Source organism: Neolamprologus multifasciatus, chromosome 22, assembly GCF_963576455.1.
Source record: "Neolamprologus multifasciatus chromosome 22, fNeoMul1.2, whole genome shotgun sequence".
Lineage (NCBI taxonomy): Eukaryota > Metazoa > Chordata > Actinopteri > Cichliformes > Cichlidae > Neolamprologus > Neolamprologus multifasciatus.
Window position 1 is genome coordinate 33,732,928 of NC_140459.1, and position 25,244 is coordinate 33,758,171.

At 42.8% G+C, this 25,244-nt stretch overlaps 1 protein-coding gene across 6 annotated transcripts; it reads right to left on the minus strand.

Annotated features, from left to right (window-relative positions):
- Window positions 1-4,498: 4,498 nt before the first annotated feature.
- sema4ab (sema domain, immunoglobulin domain (Ig), transmembrane domain (TM) and short cytoplasmic domain, (semaphorin) 4Ab) lies at window positions 4,499-24,375 on the minus strand. 6 transcript variants are annotated; one of them, XM_085148719.1, is made up of 16 exons: window positions 23,965-24,375; window positions 23,651-23,709; window positions 20,604-20,790; window positions 19,047-19,207; window positions 18,043-18,102; window positions 17,717-17,815; window positions 17,444-17,537; window positions 15,492-15,614; window positions 15,108-15,235; window positions 13,344-13,525; window positions 12,357-12,501; window positions 10,013-10,202; window positions 9,757-9,872; window positions 8,778-8,941; window positions 7,028-7,122; window positions 4,499-6,738 (listed from the first exon to the last, which is right to left on the minus strand). In XM_085148719.1, exons 3-16 carry the CDS (start codon window positions 20,698-20,700, stop codon window positions 5,906-5,908), a joined length of 2,487 nt encoding a protein of 828 aa, XP_085004845.1. In that variant the 5' UTR covers window positions 20,701-20,790; window positions 23,651-23,709; window positions 23,965-24,375; the 3' UTR covers window positions 4,499-5,905. The 6 variants fall into 6 exon arrangements, with proteins under 6 accessions (XP_085004845.1, XP_085004848.1, XP_085004846.1 ...); XM_085148722.1 differs by having other exon boundaries at window positions 23,651-23,741; XM_085148720.1 differs by having other exon boundaries at window positions 23,651-23,857.
- Between the last annotated feature and the right edge of the window lie 869 nt (window positions 24,376-25,244).

Below are 25,244 nucleotides of genomic sequence, written 5' to 3' on the forward strand. Positions count from 1 at the left end.
TCTTACCTGAGCTGTGTCGCGTTTTTCCAGAATATACTGAGCAGCTGTAGGAGAGCACCAAGCCTGCCGTGAGTGCGGATGCTCTGCAGACTGCAGCGGGGTGTATTCGGGCGTATTCTGCTCCTGCAGGAGACTGATGCTGTGTCATGCGTTTCACATGCACGCACCGTGTCCCGGTTACTGCACCTTTAATCGGAACACCAGCGAACCTTCAGAACCGTCTTTCGTTCTTGACGTCTGCGCTCGTCGTAAAAACAACATTTGAAGTTGTGCTGAAGTGTTAAAGACTTAATGTCGCCATCTACGAGATTTTGCCAGAGTAACGTCAGTGGCAGATGTAAGATATTAAAGCTAGCAATAAAAGTAAGAGTAGATATGAGCGGTTATTATTTTGTTTTGGATGTTATTACTGAATTGTGATGGGTCGTTCGCGAACGAAATGGCTCTTAGAGCCGGCTCCTTATTGGGAGCCGTGAGGTTTTTGTTTGTTTGTTTTTTTTTCTTTCTCTCACCCTCTCTCTCGCCCTTTTTTCCGCTAAACTCCGCATGCTCCTGTACTTTGCGCTGGGCAGAGGGGGGGGGGGGGGGGGGGGGGGGGGGGGGGGGGGGGGGGGGGGGGGGGGGGGGGGGGGGGGGGGGGGGGGGGGGGGGGGGGGGGGGGGGGGGGGGGGGGGGGTGGGGGGGGGGGGGGTGGGGGGGGGGGGGGGGGGGGGGGGGGGGGGGGGGGGGGGGGGGGGGGGGGGGGGGGGGGGGGGGGGGGGGGGGGGGGGGGGGGGGGGGGGGCCTTAGTTACACTGGCAGTAGCACAGGAACAGAGCCGAGAGAAAGAGAGTGAGGGACAACAACGTCCATTAGAAAGGTACAGTAATCATCCACTATTTTCAGTTGCAGATGATAAAGGATTCAGAAATCATGCAGGCCCATATGACAGAGAATGTGCATCTTCTTTTTGTTTTAATATTTTAATTTATATTTAATTGTGTTGTGGTTTGCAGTGTTTTGTGTTGTTTCACGTTAAATTTGTTTAAAAGGAAAAAGCTGAAATTTAAATAGTTAAAAGTTTAAAATGTAAATAGTTGTTTTTTGTATTATATGATTTATTTATTACATTTTATGTGGAGTCAATAAATAAAGTATATTTATGGTGGCCCTTAGAGACAAAGCACGTACAAACTCCAAAACACGTAAAAACTCAGAATCACGTAAAAACACAACAGAAGTGCTCCAGGTTTCTAGGGCGCAGTGTTGAGCTTTTGTTACCTAGTGGCTACACAAGCCAGGAAGTATCAACAACCGGATTTGGTGTGTGGTAGTAACAGGTAAATGATTTTTTTTTAAATTATTTGAATAAATATGAGTGCTTGTCTATAAATACACAAACAATACACACATGCTTTCAATTGTGTAATTTAAGTGATCTAGGTAGCTCTGTTTTGGAGTTTGTATATGCTTTAGAGTTTGTACGTGCTTTGTCTCTAGGGGCCATATATAAACATATATAAATAAAACTACTTTTTTTACATTAGTAATTCCTTTTCTGCATAATTTTATATTATTGTTAATAATAAATTAACAATAATATTATTTATCCGAACCGGCTCTTTCGGCTCGGTTCGGAGCCGAAAGAGCCGGATCTCTAAAAAGAGCCGGAAATCCCATCACTATTACTGAAGCAAGAACACACAGCTCATCTGAGATTGACCAAAAAAACATCCCTAACAATTGATGGGATTTCCGGCTCTTTTTTAGAGAACATACTCTTTTGGCTCGACTCACTAAAAAGAGCCGGCTCTTTCGGCTCCCAAGCGGCACTTCAGGTTGTTTTGTTGCTTTAATTTATTATCAACAACAATATAAAATAGGATTCAGTGCATGAATAAACTTCCTGAAAACTTTATAATCCACAACTGAAAATGGTTGGAAATTAAGTGCAGTCATTTTTGCCAGTTCTTCATCACTTGAGTTCTGTCTTGCTGGGTCACAGACTTCTGCAAAAACTGTCTCATAGAGCTCTGGGTTGTTTAGGTGCTTGTGGTGTGTACTGCATGATGCTGTAGGTGAAGCAGCAGCAGTTGCAGTAGACACACTGGCACCTTCATTAATATCACACTCAACTGACTGTGTTTTATCTTCCCATTGCACTGATGGGTGGACAGTTCTCAGGTGCCTGTGTTGCTGTGACTGCCAACAGTGGCTCAACCAGTTATTAAGTTCAGGGGTCAATCACTGTTTTATACCAAGGCACGTGCAGCTTTCCCCATTAATAAATGAAATAGATGAAATTTTAAAACTGCCTTTTGTACTTACCTGGATTATCTGTCTGATAGTAAAATTTGTTTGCTGATTTAAAACTTGACAAATAAACCTACCTGGTGATTTCTTTGTTTCTTGTGTTTTTTCCAGGGTGGAAAGATTGTACAGCATTCATTATTAATGACATTAAAAAACAGGAAATGGGTGCACAAGTTTGAATTTATTTTAGACTTTAATTCGAACAGGGTCCAAATTATACATAAAAACTCAATTTTTTTAAAGGGTCTACAGTGTCTTTTAACTTTACAAGACCATTAACTTCTCGTTAATGATTGGAATTGATTATAAGTGGTACTTTCTCTTTGCCAACATAAGCATTACTCATGTGACAGCACTCTGTCTGACTGTCCAGTAGTCAGAACAATGGGGACGTTCAAGGAACTGGAGAAGTGGAGGTCAGCCAATCAGAAGCCAGAAGACCAAGAGGTCCACCATGCTGGACTGACAACCACAGGGAGCCAAGTTTCCTTCAAAGAGTCTTCCTCAGTACTTTCATATTTTTTTCTGTAACTGTAAATGTAAAACACAAGTGTGTAAAAATGACACATTCTCAAGTTTTATTCTACAAGTTCTCACATTTTACAACAAAGTCCAGCAACTGGGCTCCTCAGTTTCCAGATGTTTATAAGCTGCTGAAGAAGAGAAGATGACACACGTTACAACTTTACTTATATAGCACATGTAAAACTGAAGGTACACCAAAGTGTTTACGTTGGTAAACATGGCTCTGTCTGGCATATTCCTGCCATTAAATTCAAAATAACTTTTCCACTCATTAAGACATTTTAATCAAATCTCAGGACGTACCGAAATTCCTTGATCACATTATCTCAGTGGACAAACACATCAAGTTCACCAGGGAGGACAGCCTGTGAAATGAAGTCGACGTTTACCGTAAACCAGTGCATACGGATCAGGTTGCCATCCACTGGAGCACAAACTGGGCGTCATCAGGACGCTACAACACAGAGCGAACATCATCCCCACTGACACAGCAGCCAGGGAGGCAGAAGAACATCAAGAAGGCCCTGAGTAAATGTGGTTATCCCAGCTGGACTGAAAGCTCCAGCTGATCCAGGAGAGAAGGACAACTGCTGCCTAAGAGAAAACCTGTAGTGATCCCTTATGTGTCAGGAGTATCAGAACAGCTGAGACGCATTTTCTCTGTGGCTTTCAAACCCCCAAATTGGTCCACCCCAAGCATGGGGTCCCCAGCACACTCAGAGAAATATAGTATACACTGTTTAGTGGCAGGACTATTACCATGATTTATGCAACAAGGGGAACACAAGAGGAAGATTAACAGCCTTAGTGACCTCGTCCCTACAGATGAGCAAGTTCTCCTCATCCTCAGACTGTTTCTCCTCTACAGAAGACGTGTTAGTGATGAAGAGGTCCTCAAAATACTTCTTCCACTGCCCAACAATGTCCCCAGTTGATGTCAGCAGTACTCCCCCCCCCCCCACACACACACACACTATACTCCATGTGAGTAAAACGCCACTTTTTCCGTGATCTCAGAGGCTATGTTGACGAGGGTCTCCCGAGACAAATTGGTCCTGGGTGAGGTGGCAGACAATGAGTGATTCAATGGACTCCCACGAGTAACAAAACTTCATGAGCTTTTCTGTCTTCAGGTCGGTGTATGTAAATACACTTCTCTTACCAAGTGTGATGGTGGAGGGCTGCGAAAGGACCTGGGCACCTTCTCTATGTACTAAAGCGTTCTAAAACCAAATGTGAGTCCATCTTTCTGAGAAGCTAAAGCTTTGCCTAAATTGGATCACGCAGCAGGACAACGATCCCAAGCACAACAGTAAATATACAAGCAAACCAATCTGAATGACATGCTGTGGCAGGACCTTAAAGACACTATGGATCAATGAACCGAAGGAACCCTGTAAAGCAGCGGGACAAAATTCCTCCACAACAACGTGAAAGACTTCAAGTTCAAGTTAATGCTGCGAAAGGTGGTTTTATTAGTGAATTGTGTAGTTTACTTAGGTTTTAACAGAAGTTCATTGAGTGCTGTAAAAAAGCGTCCTGAGGACTTGAATGATGGCAGAGCAGATGGATGTCCAAGTCATTAAAAAATTGAGACATGAAAACAAATGTGATGGTTTTTTATAGATTTTGTAACATTTCAGAAACATGTTTATTGAAGTGAATATAAATATGTTGAGTCTTTATTACAGTTGTGGTTGATTTTTTATTGACGTGTCCAAATGGTGAGAAGTACAAACAGGATCGTCACATAACATGTAGCAAAGGCACATCACTTTGTTCTGTCACAAGAAACTTGGCTGACTCACCCTGACCATGTGCTACAAAGTTATGTGAACACACACACGCACACACACACACACACACACACACACACACACACACACGTCTTTGGATACATTTTCTGATCCTTACACATTTTGATCAAAATGGAAACGAATGATCTTTTGTTCTAAAAGGTTCATACAACTGTACAACTGTCCGACTGTGGCAGCTACTGGTGTTGCATTTGAATAATCTATAAAAATATTTAAAGAAGCAGCTGCATTGGACAGAACTGCACCTTTTACCAAATGAAGCTATCAAGAGAGAACAGAATAGTCAGAACATAACCAGCTAAAATAAGACGACCAACCAGAACACGTCACAGCTAATCAACAGTTATGCTTTTCATTGGATCCGTGCTCCTGTTCAGAGAGATTTTAACCAGGTTTTTGTCACCACTACTTACAAATACCTAAATGTTACAGTTTAGGAGAACACAATCACTGACCACCAAAACTACGGCTGCCAGAAACAGCTGCTAAATCAGTCTGTGTGCAAACTTTATTCCAGTTGTTTCCACACGAAAGCGTGTCAGCTTCAGGCAATCAGCAGTGAAAGTGTTACAGACAAGTCAGTTATCAGAACTGGGACCTCAGCGGGTCCAGTACCAAGTGTGACAAATGTTTGATCTCCATCAATACACCAGTTCAAGCTGTGAAAAAGACTGGGCAGCTACAAGACACACGCTTATACAGCAATTGCGCCTGTTCCAAATGTAGCTATGCAGAACAGGCACAATTGTGTAATTTTACAGTCTTGTTCCGTCTTGTTGTGTGTTGTTGTCCGGCTATTTGAGATCACAGCAATGACACTGTGGAAGACATTTTCACAACCCTTCAAAGGCCTGTTTGAGGGTTCGAGTAAGGGTCTGGCACTTAGGTGTAACGGTTGAAGCTTTATATTTGTGAGATTTCCCCACGCCTCTTATTCCACCACAACAATACTCACAAATGCTGCCAGTAAATGGCTGTTCCCACACAGTTCTTTGATTTATTAGTACGATCACAGATCTTACAGATTAGGATGGCCACCCTCAGCAGCCTCTTTCAGTTGCATATGGGACCTTATTTGTGATTTCAATGTACACCAGGACATTAAAACTGCATGTATAGAATAATAAGTCAAATGCCATGAAAACCACTTTAAAATGGTTTGTGTTACTTCCTCGCCCGTCAAATAAAGTTTTAAAAACCTTTTTCCTCCTGTTGCCAAAGAGTCTTTGAGTGCCATGTGACTTTTTTCATCTGTAACACTGTGCCTCTGTTTAGATGGGGGTGTTAGGCAAATGTCCATTAGAACCCGAAAGCGCAGCGTTACAAACCAACTCGCTGCCACTTTGCTGTCCTTGTTCGTTCCTTTTGCTCAGAAACACATTCGCCCTTCGGGCCTCCTGCTCTACAGGGGTCCTTCTGTCAGAGTCTATGGTTACGGTTGCTGCTTGTGGGGCTGTTCTGCGGTTGCAGCGCTGTGTGACGACAAACAGAAATATGGTGATTAACAAACTGAGGGACAGCACTAGCAAAAGCGACACAATTACCAGCTCCTTTAAATAGCACGGAGCTTGGGCGGCCAGCAGCGCTTCCCCATCCCGGAGCTCTGATTCTCTCTGTCGAGGCTCTTTTGTCCATAAGGTCAAGTTTTTGCTCAGCTGTCTGGTGGTGACTTGAGTGTTCCTGTTGGATGGCGTTGTCTTAGACTGTCCTTGGTGCGTTTCTGTTCTTTCAGGGAAAGTTCCTACAGATATGTGGAGTCCAGATCCCGGCTTGGCCATAGATTGTGTTGTGGGTATCGCATTTGTCCAAGGCTGGGTGTAGCTGGTTGGAGTTTGAGACAGAGGGCTGGTCTTCTGCTTGACATGATAGATGGCCATAGTCTGTTGGTAGCCATTTTCAGTGGACAGGCAGAGGTAGTGGCCCAGTGTGGCAGGTGTGGCCACAAAGCTCAGACTGCCATCCTCCAGGTTCAGATACAAGTCTGAGGACAGCCGACTGTTGGGACGCTCCCAGAGCTGCTGAGACAGCCGTGATGCTGCAGGACACTGCAGACGCACGACTTCGTTCAGAGACACAGACACCAGCTCGCCTGGAGGACACGAGGCTGACATACAGATGATAGTTTGCATCAGAAACAGGTGTTTGGATATCACAGAAACAATGACCGTGCTTCTAAACAAGAATCTATTGCAAAAATCTGAACTTCACACAATCATGTCTAAATTAGAAAAGTGAAAGTTAAATAAAGCAAATTCATGTTTTATATGTTTGACTCACAGCCCACACAAAACCTCAGATGTGGGACTTTTCATGATTTATTTCATTCCTTTTAGACTTTTCTCCTCCGTTTAATCTTCAGACTAAAATAGATATTAAAAAGATGTTATACTCACCCGCAGGCAGTTTGTTTGGACCAAATCTGCTCTTGTGATTTAATGAAACACTGCTGCATGCCTCTTCAGCGTTTCCTCTTTCTATGTCCTGGCCTCTGAGGAGGGAAACCATTAACAGAGAAGGTGGGCACTAAGTTTCACAGATTCCCCACTGATGACCAATCCTCAAACCAGAAGTAAAACATGAAATTCACAAAGCAGTCATCTATTAATTGGAAGGTTGGTGGTTTGATCCCTGGCTGCTTCAATCTGCCAAATATCCTTGGGCAAGGTACAAACCCAAGTACAGGGAGGGGCCATTTATATGGATACACCGTAATAACATGGGAATGGTTGGTGATATTAAAGTCCTGTTTGTGGCACATTAGTATATGTGAGGGGGCAAACTCCTCAAGATGGGTGGTGACCATGGTGGCCATTTAGAAGTCGGCCATCTTGGATACAACTTTTTTTTTTCAATAGGAAGAGGGTCATGTGACACATCAAACTTATTGGTAATGTCACAAGAAAAACAATGGTGTGCTTGGTTTCAATGTAACTTTATTCTTTCATGAGTTATTTACAAGTTTCTCTTTGTTCACAGCCATTGACATGTCGAAGAGGTTAACACGTGAGGAGCGATCGAAATTGTGTTGATATCTGGTGAACGCAGTAACCGGGTCATTGCAGCAGATTTCAATGCAAGACACCCTACGAGACCACCCATCTCCCATGCTACAGTTAGCAAACTGCTTGCTAAGTTTCGTGAAACTGGTTCAGTGTTGGATTTGCCAAAATGTGGACGCAAGAAAACTGTCACTAATGAAGAAACATCAGTGGCTGTCCTAGCTTCATTCAGCAAGAGCCTTTAGACTTTTATCTTTGGGGTCATCTGAAGGCAATTGTCTATGGTGTGAAGATATGAGATGTGCAGCACCTGAAACTACGGATACTGGATGCCTGTGCTGGCATTTCTCCTGCGGTGTTGCTATCAGTGTGTGAAGAGTGGGAGAAGAGGGTTGCATTGACAATCCAACACAATGGGCAGCACATTGACACATTTATAAGTGGTCAGAAACTTGTAAATAACTCATGAAAGAATAAAGTTACGTTGAAACCAAGCACACCATTGTTTTTCTTGTGACATTACCAATAAGTTTGATGTGTCACATGGGCCTCTTCCTATTGAAAAAACAAAAGTTGTATCCAAGATGGCCGACTTCTAAATGGCCACCATGGTCACCACCCATCTTGAGGAGTTTTCCCCCTCACATATACTAATGTGCCACAAACAGGACTTTAATATCACCAACCATTCCCATGTTATTACGGTGTATCCATATAAATGGCCCACCCTGTATAATGTGTGTGAATGTCACAACACACTTTCACAGAGGAAAAAGTGAGGCAAGTAGTATGGAGCACTTTGAGTGGTCAGGTAGAATAGAAAGGTGCCAAGTAGATAAGAACGAGTCCATTTAACATTGACCGAGAGGGAGGAAATTCCTGAATGGATGTTGTATAATCCCACCTGGAGTATCCAGATGTGTGGTCGCACCTGTAAATGATTTATTTAAACAAAGCTGTGCTACCTGCTCAAAATCTACAAGGTCAAGAATAAAAGTTGACTAGCTTTGCACAGTTTGGTATTAACGACTCCTTCCTCAGCTGATGTAGTTTCATTGTGCAACCTTGTGTTTCATAATAAAACATGTGAGCAGATCGTGTGTGCTGAACGTATTAATCATAATAAAAGTGTAGTGTTACTCACAGGTTAGTGTTTGTTGTAGAGACCATCACACAGACCCTGCTGGCAGGATCCCAACCACAGAAGGGATCTCGGGCCAGAACACACTGAGCACAGGTCCAGTAAAAAGAACAGTTAGCTGTCGGGACCTTCACGACGCCCTCCGATGTGCCGATATAAATCACTCCCTGCAGTGGGACAGAATAAGCGTTCAGACATTTCTGTATAGCGCTCTGTCGCAATGACATCATTCTGCTTCACCGTGATGGAGAAACTTTGTCTAGTTTGCAAAACTGAGTTCAAACTGTTTACCTGCAGAACATCTGGAACAACACAGATCAAGTCTACTTTTCACCCAGACTTGCAAATTGATCAGTTAAGGACTCCAGCATGTTCATAAAAAATAACAGATAACTGAACCGAGTGCACGGTAAACCTCTGGGACATCATGTCCCATTCGATGCTGCCAGTTTGCACCTCCGACTGTCCCTGAGCTCAGAGAGGTGATTCCCCACGACACTACCTGCTGTCTCACTGGGAGATTCCCCTGATGCTGTCAGGCAAGCATAGAAGGCACACGGGGAACATACAAAGGCCTGAGCACTACTTTGAGTTGCTGCAATGGTATCTGGGCAAAATGGACCAGTCTGCCATATCATTAGTTTCATTCTGATTTCTCAGTGTCTTTGAATTCATTTGCATCCAACAACGTGACATCCTTTTGTTCCTGACGTGTCCTTCGGTCCATATCAGTATGAATGTCCAGCATGACTTTGAGATGTGTTTCCTACGAGTTCCTTTGTTTTATTTAGCAGTAACAGTACAGTAACAGTAGCTTGGAGCTAAATAATAATACATAAATAATTAACACTCAAAGCAGCACACAGAAACTCTCTATGGTCATTGCCACGTCTTTGTCTCCATTGCCTCCAATAGTGAATCTGGCCTCTAGTCTAAAAACCTAAATGGAACTGAACCACCAAAGGTCAGCAGCAGTGTGCACCTTGGGTATGGAGAGCTTCAGGCTCTTGACAGGCTGAGGCTGCTCAAAGACCTGAATCTCCTCAATGATATGGGCCCCTCTGAGTAGCAGCACTGCTTTATGCAAGTAACCAGACTCTGAAACAGAAAAGAAATCATTAATAACAGAAAACTATTCAAGAAGAAGTGCTGAGAGGATATAAACCTGTACTGTGAGGCCTGGTAGTCGTGGAAGAGTTCAGCCTTTCTGTGTTTTGCTGCTCTGCCTGCAGTCCTACCTGTAAGCAGAAACAGGACAGTGTAGTGTTTGCCGTTGGCTGCCTGGACCCTCTGGACAGTCAGGTGGCTGTAGGTGTTTTCAGCAGACACCATGGTCAGGTTCCTTCCAACTGGTCGCACACTGTCATCTGCCAGGAAGTTCTCTTTGACAAAGCGCAGGGCATTGTCTGAGGCGTTGTGCAGGCCACACTGACACAAAAGTGGACACAAACTAATTATTTTGTATTCATTTCCATTTGTGCGGCACTTTTTTTAATCGCACATTATCAGCAGCAGAGAGCGCGCCATCAGCAAAACTGCTCCCTGCTCAAAAACTCAACGCTCGAACGTATTTACTATCAGGCTACACGTCAGCCTGTGGGATTGTTCATTAGTAGCTGCAAAGTGTTATGTTGCCTATAGTTACATGTTTCAAATCTGAACAGCGCTTTGAAATGTGAAATACAGCATTTAAAGAATTTTTAAGAAAACATTTATAATAAAGACTACAGTGTTGATGTTAATAGGTCTACAATATTCTGAACACATTAGTGGGTGTGTTGAAATATGAAAGTATGGAAAAGGAAATATGTTAAAATATGGGTCTTGATGAGATGAGATGATATGAGATGAGATGATGAGAGATGATATGAGATATGATATGAGATGATGAGATGAGATGATGAGATGACGAGATATGATATGAGATGATGAGAGATGATATGAGATGATGAGAGATGATATGAGATAATGAGAGATGATATGAGATAATGAGAGATGATATGAGATGAGATGATGAGAGATGATATGAGATGAGATGATATGAGATGATGAGATGATAAGATGAGATGACGAGATATGATATGAGATGACGAGATATGATATGAGATGATGAGAGATGATGAGATGATGAGAGATGATGAGATGAGATGAGATGAGATAGCCTTTATTTGTCAGTTGAAGGTCTTTTGCCCACAACCGAGATGACAGACCTTGCCGACCTTAGAAATCTATGTTGGAAATCCTTTGCTCTGTTTTGTCAAAATTTTGACAAAACGTGAAATTTCATAACGCTAATAATTTTATCCACGTCTGCATAAAGAATGCTAAGCTAACTGTAAAAGTGTGAACTTGGTACCAAGAGCAGAAGTAGGAAGTAAAGTAGTGAGAAAGCAGGAAGGACCAGACGGCAGTAATGACGTGGAAGACGACGACAAATAATCGTGAAACTTTTACATCTGAGAACTAAACTTCCTCACAGCTGTGAACATGGAGTTTTTGCATGTGCATGTACATAGGGATGGGTATCGAAAACCGGTTCTTGTTGAGAACCGGTTCCCAGTGTTTCAATTCCTTGGAATTTGTTGCCATTTTTGCAAACGATTCCCTTATCGATTCCAGTCGCCCCGAATGACGTCACCACGTTGCGGAGCGTCATTTACCTGGCAGAAACACGGCGCCTAAGCGGCTCAAACGCTCAAAAGTTTGGTTTTACTTTACGAGAACGGATGACAACAGGGCAACTTGCAATACTTGCAAAGTAGATTTTTCATTTAAGGGAGGAAACACTACAAATATACAAAAGCATTTGCTCACAAAACACACGATGACCTTAAATGAATGTCGTGTTTTTAATTCCGCTCCGGACTCGTGAATCTCAACCCAGCAGCAGCGGTAACGTTTGCACGTCCTCTCCCGTTAATGCGGCAGGTAAATAATCAACAACAGTGCAGATTATGTTAGCGCGATCTGCCTCATTACAAAACCTGCCATTACTGTGCGTTTAGATGACCATGATGAGACAGACAGAGTCTGGCTCAGATGCTGGCAGTTCTCGCTGCAGTCTACCGTAGCATCTCCTTTCAGGCCAGGATAGACGAATGTCACCGAGCAGTGACTAATTGTGGTCAAAGGTTTGCACCCATTTGCCACAGCAGATGATTTTTGGTAAGTGAATGTGTTTAATTGTAGACAGGGACATTACTGGATATTCTTGTGTAATTGCTACAGAAGAATATTTATTTTATTATTTTACATTTACAATTTTTTTTTCCTGGGGACCCTGTGACACCCCATAGAAGAGCCGTAGGCTGTGGATCTCTTAAGATCTCACTGTTGGGTTTGTAAGGCCATGTTACTCCTAAATTTCTATCTTGCTCAAAGAGAAGATATAAAACAAAGTTCTGAGCTAATAGACCTTAGTGTTCTCCTTTTTTAAAAAGAATCGATAAAGAATCGAATCGTTAAACAGAATCGAAAATGGAATCGGAATCGTGAAAATCTTATCAATACCCATCCCTACATGTACACCCGCTGATTCATGGAGACTTTACTCTAAATACGTTTTCATAAGTGACCATTTACCTCGCCTGGATTTGCGACCTTCTCTTGAACCCGTGCACTCCACTGTAATGTGTCCCGGTTTAGGACTTTGTAGTTACCAGAAAAGGCAGATTTGATGTCAGCGAGGCGGAAGGAGCACACTGCTGATCGCCCCGAGTTGACAGACCTGGTTAATCAAAAACAAACATTAAGAATACAGTCAGGAGGAATCAGAAACATGAAACTAGGGCAAGCAACTTGTTTCATTCTTAAATGTGCGTCCTTTAAATAGTATTTCTTCTCTGTTGTATTCTATATCCAGGGCTGCACATAAGTGGTCCGCATGTGTGCGTGCGCTGTCAAAATAAAAGATGCGCACCAGATAAGAAGTTGCAGCGCGCGTTTGCGTCCATATAAAAGGCTGTTTTTGTTCGCTAGAGTGGGATTTTCACGGCACATTCTGCACCACATCTCTGCACTCATCATTTGTTTGAAGCCAGCTCACCTCTTGCAACCACTTTTCCGAGAATACGCGCTTCTTTTGTGGTTCAGACTCCTTCTGCTATTCTTTGGAGGTGGAGGAACACCAAAGTAATTGCTTAAAGGAGCTTCTTCGACATCTTTAAGAGTTCTAAACAAATGTCTGTCCTCCTCCACAAAATCTTACGCGCGTTGCAACTTCTTATCTGGTGCGCGTCTTTTAGTTTGACACCTGCGGACCACTTATGTGCAGCCCTGGTTATATCAACCCTCAATTCGCCCCTGAAGGCCACAGAAAGCCTGCCTGGAGGACTCGTGAGCATCACGAGAGCCTTCCTTGACTGGTACAGAAGAGCACATCCCTCAGATTTGAATGCTTCCCCGGTCAGATGGCATCACTGCAGTTTTCTAAATGCCCCACAGATCAAATCTACACATGCTTCACCTACACAGTAGGTCAGAGATCTGAAAACTGTGCTTCTCAATCTCTACAGCAAGTTTGTATTAATGGAAACATGGTGATTTTTTTCAGGAGACATCATCACTAACCACTGAGAGGTGAATATGCCATAAAAGAGTATGTCATCCACAGGAGCGCCCTCTGCAGGCAGGAGGGTGTCTATGTCCTGGAGCACATTATAGGGCAGCTCATGGTCAGCTTGGCAAAGCAGCTGAGCTTTTGCGAACGTGGTCCAGCGTCGCTGCAGGGTCCGCTGACCTCCCACATCACTCTGACCAATGAGAGAACACAGTGATGTTATCATTTATTTATTATTACAGAAAGGTCAGAGTTACAGAATTATGACATGAGAGGAATAACAATCCTGACCAGAGATGGGCAGTAACGCGTTACTGTAATCTGATTACTTTTTTCAAGTAACGAGTAAAGTAAGGGATTACTATTGCAAAAACAGTAATTAGATTACCGTTACTTTCCCGTAGGAACGTAGTTACTGCGTTACTAAAACCGTGATTTTTTGCGAGAATGTCTCATGACAGTGACGCAAGCGAGTGCGACGTTCGTGACAACAGCTGTGTGCAGATCAACAATGGATCATATATCGAGTGCAGAGAGAGTATGAGCGTGCAGCGTTTAAAGCGTGGAAGTACTGACCTTACTTTGAGTTTGATTCCATAAAAAGTGACAAAAACATTAGTGTCCGTTGTGCGTGGGAAGAAAACTTCTTTTTACAGCGAAAAACCCTAAACTTCCAAACAAGCACCGAGTAGCTACGACGTAATGGGAAACTCACAGAGAAACTCGAGGATTCTTCCACTGACCGCTGCACACCTGCACCAGGGTAACCCTCCGCCTACCCCACTCCTGCTTTACAGGTGAAAATAGAGCAACAGGACCGCTAGTCTTTGACTTTATTTATTTTCTGCTGTGTTTTACTTGCATCTATTTGAAAGACTGAGTGTAAACACAAAAAATATTTTATTTTATGAGCTGGAATGTGCAGAAAATAGGTTTAAACGTTAAACTAATTTCTTCCAGTCAGAGAATGTTGCAGATAATTAAATTTTTGCTTGATGCATAAAGTTAAAAGATTAAAACTAATAAAAGAAGTTTTAAAAAGAGACTTTTCCATTTGATTACATTTTATATGATGATTTTGTAGAAAAAGTAGAATTGGGCTGAAAGATCTATCACTTTATCACCTATTCAGGTTGTAAATCGCGTTTTTAAAAAGTAACTAAGTAACTAAGTAATTAATTACTTTTGAAAATAAGTAATCAGTAAAGTAACGGGATTACTTTTTTGGGGAAGTAATCAGTAATTAGTTACTGATTACTTTTTTCAAGTAACTTGACCAACACTGATCCTGACAGGTAGAAATCTTGGAGATGTCGTCCAGTCATGTGGGTGGAGTCACAAATTCAGCTTCACCTTGCTGACTAAGTTCCCCTGCACTGTCAGTTACCTTCCAGGAGGATTTCTTAAATAGTGACATCACTGCAGTTCATGTTGAGAAGATCAAAAGAGACAAAGTTGTTATCACAGCCTGTAATGGCGACATTCAGCCTTACTGACCACTAAAAAGGCTTTGCACATTCACCCATTGTATTTCATAAACACACAACATTCAGTGCATTTTAAGGTTTGTTATGCTGTAACTGCATCTGTAGCCTTGGACTACACATGTGACTAGCTGTCTGTTTCCTGTGTCTGAATGAGGACTATTAGTGTTTGTGTGACGGGTTTGGTCTGAAGTTTGTTCCTGGGAGAAAATTCCAAATATCAGAGCTCTGCTGAGTCTTTGCAGAATCTCTGTGGACGGTTCGTAGACGAGCACCGGCGTTCCCACTTACCACGCAGATCTGAGAGACGCGGGAGACGATGAACTTGTCGATGAAGTCATACTCTCTGCCCACTTCAGTGAAGAAGAAATAAAGTTTCTCTTCATCTGGAATAAATGTGGAACTGACAAAAGTTGGATCTGTGGCAAACAGAAGGTAACATAAGCAGAAATGTAAGTTACTGGAAACAATGTGTGAAAGACATGGTAAAGATGGAAATCCAAGTAAGTAATTGTGATTCCCACCACATAACAGGTAACACACAAGACACTCGTTTTCTTTAGATGTGCCAGCAAACAAATGGATTGACACTGATCTAGGACGCCATAAATGTATCTAATATTATCTTCAACTACTTCAAATATCTGAGGTTGGGGAAGAACTCGCTGCACTCACCCTCCAACCATCCTAATGTGTCATCCAGCTTCAGGTCGACACGCTTGCCCTCGCTGAGGTGCCTTGAGATGACTGGCCGGTTCCCCCTGTAGTCTGCCACGGTGCCAGTATAAAGCTCTCCATCTGAGACACATGACAACATTTAACATCATACTGACGGGCAATAGCGACACAACGAAAATATATTCGACCATCTTTGTGGCTGTTGGCAGCATGTTTGTGTGCATACACACTGTTGGCAGCATGTTTGTGTGCATACACACTGTCTGTAAACACGATGAAAGTTCTCAGTGGACTCAACATGATTCCACTTTCCACAGTAGAATCATGTCAATAATCCACCGGCTCACGTTCACCAAGCTGATTTATTGGTCGCGCTATAACTTGCATGTGTGGCGTGCGCGATCAACATGCAGAAAGTATTTGATAAAGATTTAAAATGTCATGTCACATTTGACCTCTGACCTCCTCAAGGTCAACAGACTGATCTGCAGGTCAAAGTGATAATGATGATATATGAAGCCATTTAAAGCCATGTTTCTTACTGCCATTGTACTGAGGCATGCACATTCTAAATATCACCTTACTTTGGACCTCCGACCTTCAAGGTAAAAGATAAAATAAGGCTTTTGATCTTTAAACCAATGATCAAAAATCTACTAATGGAAAGATTCTGATTGGTAATGGCTTCATGTTCAGCAACACAAAGATCCCAAACTGGCTGATAATGCAGTAAAAGCACGCCCATCATCGTGGATTAGCCTTCGCTAATCGAAAAAAAAAAGGCATTTACAGGTTGTGGTAACATTCAAATAAGAGGTTTGAAATGTCCTTCAAGAACATGGACGACTATTCCTGAGAGCAATTGAAGAAATAACAAGAAAAGTTGTAACAAAGTTCATACTGTGTTGAACCGAGTTCAGGCTCTGATGAAGGATAAAGGTGGTCACAGCAAACACTGCACAGCTGCAGCCTGAAGGTAATAAGCTCTGCAAGGACCATTACTACAAGTTTCATGCTGTGAATTCCCCAATAAATCCTGCAGCTGTGCTGCATTTTCCACCAGCCAGAGACAGGACAGGGATAACTGAGACAGGGATAACTGGGACAGGGATAACTGGGACAGGAATGACTGGGACAGGGATAACTGGGACAGGAATGACTGGGACAGGGATGACTGGGACAGGGATAACTGGGAAAGGGATAACTGGGAAAGGGATAACTGGGAAAGGGATAACTGAGATAGGGATAACTGGGACAGGGACAGGACAGGGACAGGACAGGGATAACTGGGACAGGACAGGGATAACTGGGACAGGACAGGGATAACTGGGACAGGACAGAGATAACTGGGACAGGGATGATTGGGACAGAGATAACTGGGACAGGGATGATTGGGACAGAGATAACTGGGACAGGGATGACTGGGACAGGGATAACTGGGACAGGGATAACTAGGACAGGGATAACTGGGACAGGGATGACTGGGACAGGGATGACTGGGACAGGGATGACTGGGACAGGGATGACTGGGACAGGGATAACTGGGAAAGGGATAACTGAGATAGGGATAACTGGGACAGGGATAACTGGGACAGGGACAGGACATGGATAACTGGGACAGGACAGGGATAACTGGGACAGGGATGATTGGGACAGAGATAACTGGGACAGGGATAACTGAGATAGGGATAACTGGGACAGGGACAGGACAGGGGTAACTGGGACAGGACAGGGATAACTGGGACAGGGACAACTGGGACAGGGACAACTGGGACAGGGATAACTGGGACAGGGACAACTGGGACAGGGATGATTGGGACAGAGATAACTGGGACAGGGACAGGACAGGGATAACTGGGACAGGACAGGGATCACTGGGACAGGGATCACTGGGAGACACCAAAATAGAGTTGTAATATTCCAGTGATGCTGTGGCCTCATTTCCTCACCTACAACGAGAGCCGTATTGCGTTGATAAGGGTCATAGGGGCATCGACCTCTCCCTTCATCAGGCTTGAGGCTCATTGTTAATGTGTCAGTGTTCTGGGAAGACAAGGAGGAAAAAGTCAAACTGCTACTGAAGTGAATGCTAAATGGACCATTTCTACAAACACACAAAAAGGGAAATTCAAGCTTTTTTGTATCAAGTTTATGTTACAATCACTAAACAGTGAGTAACACTGTAACACTGTCACAACAAACTAACAACTTAAACGCCTTACGATGTAGGTGCAGCGTGGACTGAAGGCGAACGTTCCACAGGCATAGATGTGGCTGGTGTTCAGGAACTGCAGCACACGTATGAAATTGGGACAGTCAGCCTGGAAACACAAAGTTTAACATTTCAACAAAACCAACTCGTGTAAAACTGTTAACGGTTTGTCTAAACTAGGACCTGTTGGTTCAACTTCAAACATTCTCATGGTACATCAAAAGCGACTGTAACTGCCAGCTGGTACATTATTGGCACCTTTGTCTCGTTTGCTTTGTATATTTGTAATTGAACAGGTTCAAAGTATTTGTTCATACATTCAAACAGAACACTTACCATTTTCTTTCCCTTCATGGAGCACTGCTCAAGGTCTTCATGTGAAGGACTCCAGTCCAGCTGAGAGAAGAGGAGAGTTCATCAAGTTCTTCACATAAACCACAGCCGAAGGTTTGTGTAAAGATCGTGATGTAAAAGATCACAGCACGGCCCAGAACATTTCTTTTCGAGACTGCATTTTTTTAAATACACCAAAGCAGGCACTACTACAAGTTTTACAGTCAAAGGATTTAACCCAGTTTGTGTTTGTCCGAATGCTTAGAAGGACCTTTACAAATTCATTTAGCGATTTTAAAAAGCTGCCTGCTTCTACATAAAATACTGTGTTCTGCATCGTGGTCTCCTGACTTAAATAGCACATCAAACAGGAACAGTTAAAAATGCTTTCACTTTTTTACTGTGTGATTATTGCAAACTGTGACACTGAATGTGTGATGTACATGCGAGTACACAAACGTCAAACTAGTCATACTGGACATACTCCCTAGTCCACAGACTGGATTATCGGATCGTGCCAAGATGCGCAAGCTTAGCTAACATAGAAGCACACGAGAAAGGAGACGTGGAAAAGGTCCTGATCTAATCCTCAAACTACTGTCTGAACATCAAGTGTGGAAAAAACATGAATGGAAATAGAAGCAGTCAGGTTACTCGTCTATCTTTGAGCTTTTTTGCTCTTCAGCCAGTGTTTCATGCTTTAAACACAATAAATATTTCAATATATTTTAACTTGGCAACAGAGACTCTGCCTAAAATACTTAAAAAGTAAAAAGGAAGTAGTCCTTCCTGTTAAGCTTCTTTGAAGTCCAGCAGCAGGGCACAGACGTGGTTGTTTCACTGTCTCTGCAGTCGGGTCGTCATAAACATTTGGCAGTCACATGGACGTCTGTTTAGAGCCTCACAGTCTAATTCCTGACAGAGACTATCTGATCTGCATTTGCATAATCTCAAGTGACTTTATGTCAACATGCATAAGCGTGCATCTGTCAACAGTCAGCCCCTACCTTGTTCCTCAGGATGATGCTGTCCTTGTGGCTAACATTCAGCGCTAACACAGAGTCCCGGGCTCCAACATATAATATGTCCCCATCCTCACTGAGCAGCAGTGTGGTGGTGTTGCTGACGTCGTGGCTGTTGAAGCGGATGAGACGTCTCCCAGGACTGTCTGTTATCAAACAGCAGTTTGTATCAGGACAAAGCATGTTAGCATTAAATATCCACAGATCACTGAAAGGATCCAGATATAACTGGCTACAGAGTGTTAGCTGTTTAGATGTCTGCGAAACGTCTCTTCCAAGTTTATTATGTCACAGAAAATATTGTGAGCACGCTATCAAGTCACTTATTCACCACTAAACACACAATTCACAGTGCACACAGAAAGAATCCACATGTCATTATAACCTGGTTCATTTTTACCTCAAAGCTTAAACACAAAAGTCCAGAATGACAAACGTGTTCACAGCTTTTGCTACGACACAAACTCGAGGTCAGCTCAATTCTGTTTCCACTGATAATCTGTGAAGCGTCACGTGACTGGTGAGAAATCCAGCTGATTGGATGCCACACCTGTCTAATTGACAGTGCATGTCAGAGCACAAACCAAGCCGTGAAGTCCAACCAACTGTGTGCCGACCTCTGAGACAGGATTAAACCAACGCACAGATCTGGGGGGAGGAAACATTTCTGCAGCACTGAAGGTCCCAATAAGCGCAGAGGCCTCAGGAAGACGTTTGGAACCAGCGCTTGGAGTCAAAGGGCCGTTTTAAGGTAGATGAAGCTCAAAGAACTCCACTGTTGGTTTGTGGAGAAAAGAGAAACTTCTCATCTCTGCACCACTCCACCAACCAGGCCTGTATGGCCAGGTGGAAAAGTCACCTGAAGGACTTTCAGACCATGAAAAACAAAATTCTCTGATGTGATGAGACAAAGATCTAACTCTGTGGCCTGGATACCAAGCACCACATCTGGAGGATACTCTGGAGGCACTGCTTAGCACCTGGCCCCTACCATCCCTACTGTGAAGCACGATGGGGGCTGCATCACGCACCATCAGGAACGAGGGGACTAGTCAAGGTCAGAGACATCCTTGATGATAACCTGCACCAGAGGTAATGAAACACAGCCAAGATAACAAAGGAGCGGCTTCACTGTGTCGATGTTCTTGGGTAGCCCAACCAGAACCTGACCGAACATCTCTGACGAGATCTGAAAGTGTTTGTGCACGGATACTGTTGCTGTTAGTTTTTATGCAACCTCTTCTTTACTTACATGTGAAACACACATTATAATCAGACACTGTACAATCTCACAGTACTCCATCTAACATGATAACTGTCAACTACATTTGTGTTTGGAATCACAGTTAATTTGATTAACATGATTTTGCCCTTTTTTTAAATTCATGAGGTTTCAGAACAATATTTGTGCACAAGAATCGACTTCGTATATGAAAGACGTGAGAGAACAAAAACATCGCTGTGCTTTATTCTAATACATTTAAATGACCCAACATGATAAAGGGGGTAAAATGCACGTGATGTTTCAAAGGCTTCACTCACCCATGGGGAAGGAGACTCTGGGAGTCAGTGTTGTCACACAGGGGCTCAGAAAGCCCAGCAAGGCCAGGGCGAGTGGCAGCAGGATGGGGATCTCCATCACAGCAGGAATAATGGAGTCTGGCCTCGTTTACATTGAAGTTCACTGAAGTTCACTGAAGTTCACATACTCTGCTGTCCATCACTCCATCTGAGACACACGCACACACGTTACCTACAGTCCTCTGATCAAATGCATTGATTTGTGTTGTTTCACGGTGAGTTTGTGTAACTCTGTTAATGTTTATATGCCCAAGCATCAAAGCTACAGGTTTAGAAATCAGAGATATCACCTACACGGAGGAACATGAGGAGGACATGAGGAGGAACATGAGGAGGACATGAGGAGGAACATGAGGAGGACATGAGGAAAACGTGGGTCCGTCGCTGCGTTTTGTTTGTTCAGCTGTGTCTTTGTTTCTTGCTGTGATGAAGAGTCGCAGCTCAGGCAGCGGCTCGACGTTTCCACGGTGTGGAGATGTCGCTGATTTAAAAACACGAACCTGAAGATGAGCTCAACCCCGTAACGCGACACATTCACTCGGACGGCTCCGCCAGCACAGCCCGCAGAGTTTCACGGATGACTGCTGGGGCGTTTTACGTTGAGTAACGATGCAAAGACGATAGTTTCTTGTGTGCTAAATAACTGTGTTAGAAAAACTTACAGAGCGACAACACAAAGACAGAAAAGTCCGCTTACGTTTGCTTTCCTCTCCGTTTTGCTTCCATCGCTCCCAAAGCACCGATATTGTGTCCAACACTCGCGGATCAGTAACGCGAGGAGAAAACGCTGACCGCGGTTCAGCCTTTACTATAACAACAACGCCTCCTCCCATTCGGAGGGAAGCCCGGCCTCCACCTGCAGGGCAGCCGAGCACATTACAGCGTACGAGCAACAGGCCGTCCTCAGGCCCAGGTTCAAGCTGAGAGTACCAGGGGTCTCAAACTAAATGCGCTGTGGGCCACGTTAGTGTTCAAGTGGTACAAACCAACAAACAAACAAACAAATAAACATTTCTGAAAATCTAGTTGTTGTTTTTAAATATCAAATATTGCACAATAAGATCAAACTGTATTTTCCTCCCTCTTAACTAACTGAAGCCTTTCATTGAACTACCAAATAAACTCATTGGTCCTCTCTGCCTGTGCACACGTGGCAGCACTCCTGCTGTCGTTGTGTTCATATTTAACAAAACCGAAGTGCAGACATAAGTGTGCGCGTTAGTTTGTGAGTCTGTCAGTGAACTAACAATCGTGGGGCGATCGTGGTTCAAGAGTTGGGAGTTTGTCTTGTAATCAGAAGGTTGCCGGTTCGAGCCCCGGCTTGGACAGTCTCGGTCATTGTGTCCTTGGGCAAGACACTTCACCCGTTGCCTACTGGTGGTGGTCAGAGGGCCTGGTGGTGCCAGTGTCCGGCAGCCTCGCCTCTGTCAGTGCGCCCCAGGGTGGCTGTGGCTACAATGTAGCTGCCATCACCAGTGTGTGGATGACTGGTTGTGTAAAGCACTTTGGGGTCCTTAGGGACTAGTAAAGTGCCGTTTACCATATTTTTAATACATTTAAAATACAAATACATTTAACTAACACACCCTGTCATGTTTGTGTCTCCGCTCATGTCGCCTTCATATTCAATCATGTGAAGAACTTAATTTAAAATTTCACTCAGCAACAAACAAAAAAGTCACTTTAAGGGCCAAACTGCATTTTATCTCCTCACATCAGTGTGAGCAGGGCTGACGTGGGCTGCAGGTGGCCCCTGGGCTGCAGGTGGCCCCTGGGCTGCAGGTGGCCCCTGGGCTGCAGGTGGCCCCTGGGCTGCAGGTGGCCCCTGGGCTGTGACTTTAAGACCCCTGGTGTATACAGCACGGCCTCCTCTGTATGTGGACAACTTGGTGTGGGTTTGACTACTTGACTGATGACCAACAGGTTTCCATCTCATATCGTTTAGACGAGTGATATTTTTTTTATCTTTCCAGGAAGAAATAAGTAAACACACAAAACAAACAAAAAAGCAAAATCCTGACAGGAAACTGGTTTGTAGGACAGCTGTGATGTTTAGTCCAGCTGCAGGATGGTCAGATTCAACTTTTTTTACACAAGTAAAAGTGAAAAAGTACATGCTCTGAAAAGTAGTCAAAGTAAGAAGGCAAACATATTATTCTAGTAACAAAATAATGTCAGTACACGGGGAATACCAACATTATTAATAATAAGTGGACTCAGCTTGTAGAACACGAGCAGAGAAAACGAAGGAAAACAAACAAACAAACAAACAAACAAACAAATAAATAAATAAATAAATAAATAAAATAAATAAAATAAAATAAATAAATAAATAAATAAAATAAAATAAGAAAATAAATAAATAGATAAATAAAATAAAATAAAATAATAAATAAAATAATAAATAAAATAAAATAAAATAAAATAAAATAAAATAAATAAATAAATAAATAAATAAATAAATAAAATAAAATAAAATAAAATAAAATAAATAAATAAATAAGTAAATAAATAAATAAATAAATAAATAAATAAATAATGTCTATTTCCTGTTGTAGAGAACAACTTTGCCTCTAAACAGGGAAATGAGTCAGATGAGCTCACAATCATTTCTATGGAGATTTCTTTAGTGTGCAGGCTGTGATCAGCTGATGTGTGCTGCTCTGAGTGCATTTATACCGCTGCACTCAGCAGCTTTTTTCCTGGCTGATTTCTATGCTCTACAGTAGAAAGTTCAATGACTGACTGAAGCATCATCAGCCTAACTTTAAACACTAGATGTAACTCTGACCATGAGCACCGGTCACATGCTGCTCTGTACTTTAACTTCACAGTGCAGTAAACTAACAGTTAACCTGCACTGATCTGATGACTGTTCTTAAATAACACAAAGTTACCTTTGTTCTGCAGCATGTTTCACAACATGTACAGACACAGCATCTGGTTTAAAAACACTTACATGTAAACTTTATATTTCCAGGTTATCAAACAGCATGGAGCATCCTTACCTTTGAATATAACTGCGCCTCTTCCTCTCCTGGTCTGTTGTTCTGATCTTTCTCCATCTCTGAGTGAAGTTCACACGCAGGATGTCTCAGGCTTTGTACATGTCAGTAGTATATACATGACATCCAACAAGATAAGCCTTCATTGTGAGTTCAATTAAGTCTTCAACCAACTGAGGTTCCTTTTTGTTACTTGTTGCAGTATGTTAGCTGAACAACACGTCTCTAGTATCATATGAACTGATGTCACACAACATGTAAAGTGTTTTTATAAACACATATCTGGCGTGAGGTCAACGTGTCACGTGTGAACATACCTTTTGTTAGGAATCTTGCTGTTTTCCTTGATTTCTATCCTGATGCTTTGCCGGGGAATCTTGATCTGACGTCCGGCTCAAAAATCTCCCGTCTGGTTGTTTCACCTGCAGACGCCATTATACACAAACCAGGTGTAGCTGCAGAATCAGTCAAACCACACTGATGTGACCATCGAAACGCAGTCGTTTGCTCTTTGAGACGATGCATTTATTAGCTTCATTTCAAAGTTCTTTGCTAATCTAAATATCCATTTAGCTGTCACGCCCCAGTATTACATACAGTGGAAGCATATATTACTATTTACCAGTATTCCCAGCACTGACATAAGGTCCAAGCCACAGCATGTGAAATTAGTGTTCTTCAGAATAAGTCACAGGCTTCACTGTGAGCGCAGCAGCGGGTAAGATGGCTAATGAGGAGAAAAGAAGATTGGGGGGGATTATCAGTGACCTGGAAACAGCCATGTGGTAACAGACTGAGTGCCTCTCAGTATCAAACATGAAGGTGTTAAGACAAGTATAGCAAAAGTTTGTGAATCCTTTGAGATTTTCCATATTTTTGCAGAAAAATAACATAAAAAATAATGAATAAGTCAGAAGGAAAACCTCATCAATGAATGATACGTGCTACAAAAAGAAGATTTCTGAAGAATTCAGTGAAAAGATTTCTTGTTGCTTTGCAGACTGGAAAAGGTGACAAAGCCACCTGTGAAGAGTTCAGAGCAACAGTTACTCTTCTAGGAGTGATCGACCACCAAAGGTCATTACGAGAGCAAAACATTTAATATTCACAAAAGAATCCATGTTAACCTTTAAACAGCATCAGGTTCTCTCTCTGCCGAGCTGGTAACATTCTGGCAGCTCGGCGCCAGAAACAAATGCATAAAATAAGAGAAATTGTAGGGTGGCTGTTGCTTAGGAGGTCGAGCAGGTCACCTACTGATCGGAAGGTTGGTGGTTCGATCCTTGGCTCCTCCAGTCTGCATGTCAAGTATCCTTGGGCAAGATACTAACCCCAACTTGCTCTCCGATGCATCCATCAGAGTATAAATGTGTGTGAATGTACTTAGAAAGCACTAAGTGTAGATAAAGTGCTTGTGAGAATGGGTGTGATTGGGGGAATGAGAAATGTTGTATAGAGCGCTTTGAGCACTCCGGGAGAGTAGAAAAGCGCTATATAAGAATCAGTCCATTTACCATTTTTACCGTCAAGTTTTTCATAATTAAAATAAAGAAAATGTCCATATTTTTACAGGATAATAAAAAAGTCACCTTATGTG